Source organism: Micromesistius poutassou (assembly GCF_964030765.1).
Source record: "Micromesistius poutassou genome assembly, chromosome: 7".
In the NCBI taxonomy this organism is placed as follows: Eukaryota; Metazoa; Chordata; class Actinopteri; order Gadiformes; family Gadidae; genus Micromesistius; species Micromesistius poutassou.
This window is the reverse complement of record NC_140277.1, coordinates 13993008-14003007: the sequence shown is the minus strand read 5'-3', so window position 1 is coordinate 14003007 and position 10000 is coordinate 13993008. Positions and strand designations below refer to the sequence as shown.

The 10000-nt window shown below is 42.7% G+C and overlaps 1 protein-coding gene across 1 annotated transcript in view; it reads left to right on the top strand.

Annotated features, from left to right (window-relative positions):
- The window catches only part of gfra1a (gdnf family receptor alpha 1a), a 73305-nt gene extending 63621 nt beyond the window's left edge, over positions 1-9684 (top strand). The window contains 4 exon segments of the mRNA XM_084470497.1: positions 2045-2229; positions 8341-8388; positions 9422-9436; positions 9438-9684. Of these exon segments, the coding sequence (XP_084326623.1) occupies positions 2045-2229; positions 8341-8388; positions 9422-9436; positions 9438-9557 (368 nt within the window). The 3' untranslated portion in view covers positions 9558-9684.
- Positions 9685-10000: the final 316 nt, after the last annotated feature.

Below are 10000 nucleotides of genomic sequence, written 5' to 3'. Positions count from 1 at the left end.
GGCTGTTATGCTCTGGATATCTTTCACTGTAGATGAAGAGTCACATCAATTCATTTGAAGAGACTGCAACATTGCAAATTGTGTTGAAATGATCCCAGATGAAAGGAATGTCACAAGGGATGTTGGTGCACACAAGCTTCAACATCAAATAAAGAGTTGCTTCAGGGACATTTCAACTAACATAAAGACTTGACAGAATAATAATCAACCAGGAATACCATATTTCTGGAGAAGGGAAAAACAATACAATATGAAAATAAATACATTCAATCACAGGAACATTAACACACGATAAGAGCGACAATATCATGTGAGATAATTAACTTGAATGTAGATATAGAAGAAAAATACAATGTTTAACAAGCTTATCCCTCATAATGGATCTCAACGTGTGTGCTAGTGTGTGTGAGGAAGAGAAGAGATGTGGAGAGAAAGATATTTTCTGTGTTCATGACAGTGTAATTCCCTCAGGCCCGTGAGAGTTGCTCCATATCCTACCTAGACCTTTAATGCACTGTGTGATCCTTCCTCTGTAAAACAATATGTCTGTGTGTGTCTGTGTGTGTGTGTGTGTGTGCTGGGTGTTTTGGGAGGCCTGGCCTTGATCCATAAATTGAAGAGTAAAGTGAAACCAGTGGCCGAGCCCAGACAGTTCAAGATCAAATAGAATTCCCATTCACTCATTCACTGTAGGGAGCGAGAGCTCGTAACTGGTTTGTTCCCGTTCTGCGTTCACCGCTTCAGGTGCACCTCCCACAGCTCTACCGGGTCCAACACGCCAACACAGGGCTCACCTGCGATCCCCCGGCCGTCAGCAGGCCTACGCTAAGAACATCCTCATCAAGCAGGCGCGTTGTTGCCTACGGTTATCTTCAACCGAACTGAATAAGTCTGAACTTTTTGCAGTTTGGCTCAGAACAGCCCCCTCAAAAAAAAAAAATAAACATCCCAACATTTTCAATTTCAATGTCAATCATTTCCATCTGGGTGCCTTTGTGAAAGTACCTAACTGCTTGCCACCGGAGTCAGACTTGCCACCGGAGTCAGCCACCCACAGAAGCTCAGACAGCGACAGGAGGGTTGTGGTGGTGAAGAGGGGAAGGGAGGCAGTATCCACCTCTTTCTGTGAACCTGCGAGAATACTGAACAGGGGTTAAATATTCTGTCATAAGTCAAGTGCCAGGGTCATGCTGGGAATGGATTCACCAACCCCAGGGACCGCCAAATGTCACCTGTTTGTCTAAATAATACCCTCAGTAGAGCGAATACTCTCTGATGTGTGTGAATGTGTGTGTGTGTGTGTGTGTGTGGGTGTTTACCCATCTGAAGGGTAAATATAGCATCCCAAATGGACTAATGCGACACTCACACACTCGCGCTTCCTCATTTTGACTTCATAATTATCCACCGACAAACAAAGAGATTCAGCACAGTTAAAACAGGTCCTTTCTCTGCCTTCCCCATAATTGCTAGGTTAGTTATGTTATGTTCGAATAAATCAAAGGTTGATTGCCTTTCACACAAACACAAAGCGTTCAGCACTCAGACACGGTGTTGATGCCAAACACTGGATCTCACGAAACCAAACCCAGGAAAACAAAACTATTCCAGCACAGCGCATCAGGCGTTAGACTCTGTCAGCCGTCTCCGTTTTGAAGCGGTTTACCTAAAGTGAGCTCTTTTCCAAACGTGATTTTATTCACATTGATTCTCTAATTCCTTTCTCATACATTGAAAACGAACCGATGTCAAAGAATGCTGTGTGTTTAGGTGTGAGGGAAACAGGTCAGTCGACGCTGGCTAAGAGAGATGAGGCTCAGACCTGATGGGTTTGTACCGAGCCATTAGACCACTCAGCCTCTGGGGACCACCTTCCATTTATTAGGACCCCCTTCCATTCAGGAGGACCCCCTTCCATTCATGAGGACCACTGTCCACTCATGAGGACCACCGTCCGTTCACTAGTCACCGTGTGTCTATACCATTATCCCGTTGTGTGGTCTGCGTGCTGTGGAAGAGCTAATGAACAGATCTCCCTCCACAGGCAACGCCATCCAGGCCTTCGGTAACGGGACAGACGTGGGGGTGTGGCAGCCCATGCCCCCGCCGCAGACCACGCCCCTCATCACCACGCCGCAGCAGAAGAACCGCGAGCGCGGCAGCCCCAACGCCATCGACAACAGCCTCAACGTGGACAACAGCATCTACCACTTCTGTGGCAGCCTGCAGGTGAGAGAGAGAGAGAGAGAGACGATGGTTAATGAAGCACTGATCATAATGAGTGGTAGATTTACTAATGACTGAGGACAGAAAGGTCTATATATCCACAACACACACACACACACACACACACACAAACACAAGGTCCTGCAGCATGAAAGCCAAGAGCGGCAGGCTCAAGAACAGGTTTATTTGTGAGTACATTAGCATGATTTATCCCTCACTAGCATGATGCCATCCACTCTTTGTGGAACAACATGAAAATGTCGTTCAATGTCTATTGATGTGAAACCATCACCATCAACTATTATGTGTATGTTAATGCGTTGACAAAACATGCTGCCACTGCACTACGATGCATTTCACAAATCAAACTTGTGAACTCTGTAATTGGAAGCTGGCTTCCAACAGGTGTACTGTTAACATTCACAGAGAGGAGGGGGAACGCGTGTTCACCATGTTCATTTTTAACGTTTTGGTAGTATAACACTTGGCACACTTGCAACACTCAATTTGATTCCTGTTGGTGCTACTACGTCACAGTATATATCTATATACGTCTACATCTCGCTGAAGCATCAACCACAAGTATCAGATATTAGTTTCATACCCACGTGTCAAACACTGACCGCATATTACCTTTCTGCAATGGTACTAATGGCAAATCAGTTGTTCAGTACGAGGGCCCGGCCGTTTCTGCATGGCCAGCAGCCTCGTAAATCCAGAATGCACTCTGGCTTTGCGAGCTTGGGGCGCGGCCATGATCTCCGTCCAGCTGCCGAGGTGTGGCCTCGGAAACGGCCTGCTGGTCTCTGATTGGGTCTGTTGGCAGCCGGGGGGGGGGGGGGACTCGCACCGCTCAGGCAGCGATTCATTGGATATCTTCTTTTTTTTTTGCTAGCGTCAGCGATGGCTGGATACCTAAATGTTCACCAAAGTAGTGTCTACAACTCTGGTAAAGCTTTATTCTTTTGGTTTGGGACCAAAAGAGAGAGGTCAGCAGAGCTGTCCCGTTGGATTTATTAAACACAAATGAACACGGAACATGAACGGGAACATTACACTGGACAACATGGTGTTATACTTTGTTTGTTGAACAATATTTATAATAGATTTATTTTCAATGACCTATAGGCTTTTTTCTGTTATTGTACAGTTGTCAATTCAAATTAAATCCCACATAGCACTTCCACTACAGGTCTAAAACCCTGTCCTAGAATGTACCCCGGGCTAAGCTAAAGCCAGAGTTAGAGGGCTCTCTTTAATGCTCTATATTCAACCATCACCCCACCATGTCTGTGTCCAGGGTGATGCATGGCAGATTATCGTCTGACATGAGCATCGTGCTGTGAATCACACCGGATGATAACCCTCCCGGAGAGCCAGTGAAGGGTTTAGAGTATGATGAGACCAGCAGTACCATGATGAACACTATGATGCTGAGGTGCAGAGGAGAAAAGGTCTCTCTTTGAAGCATTTTTGACCGACAGAGGATTTTTTAGGTTTGTGTTGTTCTCATGGAATATGCCAAGAGATATTTCTGAAATGGTTTGATCTGTTGTCTTCTGTTGTCTAAGTACTTTGATCTCGTGCTGATCTTGTCGTACCTGATATAAAACTAAGGCAAAGAAATACAAAAAGTATATCATGTAGAGCAGTGATTCTCAACTGGTGGGTCACAGATACTGGGCTGAACCATAATCTTTAGAAAGAAGCTCATGAATTTACAAATTGTTCAACGCTATATCATGTTTACTAGTTCATTGAGTTCAGCCCTAATTGTTGCACCTTTTTTTTTTGGCTCCATGTTTTTTAACAGTACAGGAATGCATTGTTTATTACTGCAATATTGGCACATCGTTATTTTGGGTTTGTGCCTTAAGGACTAGAAACACACTGTGTGTACTGAGGCTGGACCAGTGGAGAACCACTGCTGAGATGATATGAACAGATACGCAGATACGTCCATATCTCCACACACACACACACACACACACACACACACACACACACACACACACACACACACACACACACACACACAGGGCAACAGGGCAACAGGGCCAGGGGCTGTCTTTTAGATCTCATGAATATGTTTGACTCCAAAGCAGGTTGAAAAGTGACCCGTACAAATACAGATATCGGGAAACATGCTAATGTGACTTTTACCAAAGCTAGAAGTCAACAGAGCAGGTTCCAGGCAACGCAGCCGTCCGTGAAGGGTACACACTACATACGTACATGGAAATGTAATATACAGATTACATAGGTCATGTATATAGGACCGATACACTCTGTATATAACATGTACATGACATACAGAGTTTAAAGGTCATATACAGTATATACATAATTCTATATATATATATATATATATATATATACATTTTATGATCATACATACATGCTTGTCCTAGTTTAGTAATTCCCGTTTGTCGAGGTTTATCGTGTTGAAACTCCGCATCGTGAGTCTAACAGTCAGAATCATCCGGCCTGCTTACCGCTACGACGAGCTCAGCGTAGAAGTACGAACCAACGCGCATTTATTAGCAGTTAAAGTTAATCGGGCCATAATGAAAGCCAGGGAACAGGTTCGCTGGGCTCCATGCGGGGTGCGGGGGACGCAGATGGTTTCTCACCATAACACCGGGTGCAAGGTGATTGAAATGCTTTAAGTCATTTACCTTACACCCCATAAACGATGTCATTCTGTTCATTTGTTCCGTCGCTGGGAGACATCTGCTGTGGTGCCGAGCCAAGCTCAGCCTTCTTCCACCTTTTTCTGTTTTTTATTTATTATTTGATCACCGGTATTCAGCCCCGCGCCTGGGAAGAAGATTTATGGTCATCATACCACCGACTCTTTCCTCTTTCTGCAGTGTTTTCCTTCTGAGAGTGAAAGCGTAATAACAGCATGCAGTGTACCTTTCTCCTGCATTATTATCCCGTCCTGCCCTGCGCTGCCTCGCTTTAGTGCCTGCGACTGGATACTGGAATCATATATTATTTCTGTCATACCTACAGTCTATTCTAGGCATTTAATCACACACACACACACACACACACACACACACACACACTCACAAACACGTGCATGCACACACACACGCACACAATATGTGCTATGACCTTCACACAAACATGCACACACACACAGAAACCCACAAACAGATATACAGTGACATACAACCCAGCCAGCCACACACTTAACCAGTGACGAGCGGCACGCTGCTGCATCCCACCACCGTCCTGCCGAAGGAGAAAGAATCAGAGATATCTGGTTCATTTATCTCAGCATAAAAAGTCCTCTGACAATAGAATATGACTTACCATAGAAAATGCGTCTCGTAACTGTGTCTGGTCTTTACGGTAGTGATTCGAGTTCTGCATGTTGCACAAGATGCAGACAGTGATCAGGGCAAATTGCTCGTAACAGACATGCTGAAACTGAGGCAGAACTCAGTAAGTGGTTGGAAGCCGGGGTATACAGAGGGAACATCGTGTGTAATCGTCTGACATCCTGTAGTGCTGAATGCCAGCACAAGAAAACGATGAGAACAATTTTTATAATGCCATGCCTGTACAACGTAACATTTTATAGAAAGTTTCAACATAATTGCCATTGCACAATAGCAGGCCTACAAGGATATTGTACACAGTTGTGGCATTGACCATATCCTGTTATGTATCATGAAGTGCATGTACAGAACAGCAGTGCACATAATGACAGAATGTGTGGTGGGTTACATGGGCAGACTGGCCCTGAATATTAGGGCATTTAGCAGACGCTTTTATCCAAAGCCACTTACAATAAGGATATTTGTCACAAGAAGTGAAACAATATATCGCTGTCGGTACATTAAGGATGTTCATAGAACCAAGTGCCAAGCACTTGGTTCTATGATCACTGGGTTAACACATTCCTCGTATACAACAATGATAGCTAGGATAATATGATCAGTGTTGCCACAGTTACCTTGAAAAAGTAATCTGATTACTGATTACTGACTACTCCTTTAAAAATTAACTTAGTTACTTTACTGATTACTTGGTTTTTTAAAGTAACTAAGTTATTTACAAGTTACTTTATTAGTTACATTCAGCAGCTGCCGACAGCACCCCCTGCTGCCTCAAAATAAAAATGACAACCGGTTTTGCCAATACTGACTTTATGGAAGTGCATTTTAAACAGTAACGTCAACCATGTATCTCCTGACACAATAGGCATCTGGCATTCAGCTGTGTTTGAGTGGGGGGGGGAAGGGGAGTAGCGGGATTGCGATCTGCCGGAGTTGACGTGCCAGTACCGCGCCGAGACGTGCGTCAACGCGTTAACGCTGGAATGCGATAAACCGGCGGGCCAATTGCATTACATTAATTGGGGACATTACATTATAACAGGGTCCGTGGGCGGAATTGTTGACGGGGGGGTTGTACGGGATTACGGGCAGCCGGAGTTGACGCGCCAGGGTTACCACGCCGAGACGCCAACTAACCTTAATATTGCCATCTTTAGCTGACACAAACTCCAAATAGTGCCTGTATTTCCAGCTGGAAAACGCGCATCTCTCTCCTCCCTCCATTGTTGATTACGTTTGTGTCGCGTTACAGCCTACTACACGTGAGTTGACGTCCTCAAGCGGAAACGTGATTTGTCGCGTACGTCACCATGAGACGCAAAAAGAAAGCAAATATATATTTTTACTAAGGAAAATGACAAAAATAGTAACGCACAGTGACTTGGATAAGTAACTTTAATCTGATTACTAGTTTGGAAATAGTAACGCGTTAGACTACTCGTTACTGAAAAAAAGTAGTCTGATTAGAGTAACGCATTACTAAGTAGCGCGTTAGTGGCATCACTGAATATGATACACAACTAAACACTATAACTAAAGTCCACACACTTCACTTCCACTTCTAGACCACTTCACACACTGGAGGAAAAAGACTGTTGAATGTATAAAGTTCACATTGACTCTCTTCTGCTGGAGAGACAGTACTTAGGTGCTCCCTGATGCAGTACGTGGGCGGTATGAATACTGTAGTAGGTCCACGCTGAATGTTTTCCTGCAGAATGAGACCGGCCATATGTTGTTTGGAAGGAGACGGTAAAGCGTGCACATCTCAAAGCGTCAGGCGAACGGACACGAGGAGCGTTTGTGGCACAGCCGCTGGTAAAAGACGTGTAAAAAGAAATGCAAGACATGCATATCATTATGAATATCAAATGCTGATAAAGCTGTTTTTTTTTTTTTGGACTTTCATTGATTTTATGTGCCGGTATAACTTTTTGTGACTTTGTGCCAGTAGAATATATAGGATGACATATTCAGAAAATAATAATAAGATATCATAAATAACCCTCACAAACAAAAGTCTTCTCACTTATCAATTCTGTTGTGTTCTGTATGACGAGGACCCAAATACTCCAATAGAAATGTGTTTTTGTTGTCCTTTGTGTGTATCCGAACAAATGGGACAAGGAGTTCATTTTCAGTGTGTTTAATCTCAAACACACAGCACGGGAGTAGCATTTAACGCTGCTTTACACAGCGGGTATTGATGTTCGATCTGCCAGTCCAAAATGTTCATTAATATTACAACACCTTCATTCTGGTTTTTTGTTATTTATTCTGAAGCAATTATACCGTTTCCATTTTTGAGTGCAAGCCCTGCTTTCAGTTTTAATGACATGGTTAAAATCGGACGGCTCTTTTGTGAATTTATGTGGTTCTTTTGAAAATCCAAATTTGCTGGCACACAAAATGGAGACCATTTAAAATGTTAAAAAACGTATTTTCACATTGCTGGGATTTTTCTTTTTAAAAAGGCTTGTGAATGTATGAAGTACAATCGTACAATAGTACAATCTATAGATATTTACATATATTTTTACAATAACATATACAGTATATGTCAATACCATATATGTTAATATCTATCGATTGAACAATTGTACTACTTTGCATTCTTAAAACAACGGTTATTTACATTAACCTCCCTATCACACACTCACACATTCATGCTGATATAAAGTAGTCTAATGTATTCCCTGGGCTTCTCTGGATATCTTTTGTGTTGCCTTTTTCTTCTTTAAAAATGTATTTTCTTCCCCAGGCTCAGAAATTGAAGTCTAACTCCAGTGCTGATGGAGTCCTCTGTGTGGTGAGTACTGCCCCAACGCAAAGCCCTTCAAAATGTCACCACCACCTCCACCACTATCTTAACACGGTTTGAAGTCACAAACGCTGTTGCCTTTGAGCAACACACCTTTAACATTGAATAAAGTGTTTTCAAAGCAGACGCCATTTTCCTAAATTTGTAAGTGGCGGGAATACTTTGTGCTTGTAGAAGCAGCGTTTCTTGTTAGCGGAGAAAGGTACGGTGTTGCGGTGACCCCGCTGATCCGTGGCGCCCGCCGCTAACCAACGGCGTCTTTGTCTTTGTACAAGCCTGGTCTTTGTAGTCCCTTCAAGGCTCAAGTGCGTCCGTTGCTTTTCTGGTCGCTTTTAAAGTTCACGGTAAATGCCATTGTATAATAACAAGGGCCTGTATTACACCGCTGTGACATTTAATGGAAACCTGGATACAAGATGACCCAGCCACTGGCAGTTGGATAAGCCACTCAGAAAAATGTGTTTTTAATAAAACTTGTATATATTTCTATATATATATATATATATATATATATATTAGTGCTGTCAGTAAACGCGTTATTAAACAGCGTTAACGCAACCCATTTTAACGGCGTCAATTTTTTTATCGCAAGATTAACGTTTTCTTTTGTTGTTTTTTTTCACCCTTTTTTTTCACCCTTTTATTGATGGACAGTGTTACATTGTGTGAGAGATTATTTGCCCCAAGTTTGAATGACTGCTCCAAGTGAGAATGTTAGTGTGAAATTGAACACTACAGTATATGCCAATGCAAGCCAATCCACTTTCCATGTTGATAAGAGCATTAAAATGAAAAGAAATAATGGGACAAAATGAAATCAAGGGATATTTAGAATAGATAAAAATGTGCGATTAATTGCGAGTTAACTATGACATTAATGTGGTTACCACGATCTAAATATCTTCACTAATATATATATATATATCTATATATAATATATATATATAAGATATTAATATAACCATCTCACAAACTACTGCATCTCCTATTTTTATTTATTTTTTTATTTTCTGTTTCTCAGGACCCACTGGTGGAACGGTCGAGAAACGTCCAATGCCATTGGAAACTCAGCAGTGTGCAGGTGGTCTGCACCCAGCCTGCTCGCTCTGCTGCCCCCGCTGCTCTGGCTGTCTCACTGCACACCAGCCATCTTGTAGCCTCGCCGCTCCTAAGCAACAAACCCAAATGGACTGACTGACAACATATTTGTATAAAAGAGAGAAAACAAGGCAGAATTATATCCTCTGTTCCCCGTAAAAGCTGTTGTGTTTTTATTTACCTCTGGATTCTGTCGCTCTTTCACTCGTTTCATTCTCCCCGATGGCTCCATTGTTTTTTGTTGTTTTTGTACTGCAGCTGTGCGCTTAACCAATTGATCAAGTGTTTGCATTTGGTATTTTGTTCCCTTCTAATTTGATCAAAAAGGGATGTACAAAAAAAACAAGCTTTTCTGTGGGCCACTGGGTGAATACGTTACTGTCAGACTGCATTCCGGTACATCTGGGGGTTTTCCCATATGGAGGACGCATGTGTTGTGAAGATTTCGATCCCATCTTCCAAATCTTTCAGCAAAACCTTGTCCATTTCCTGCTCTAAAGAC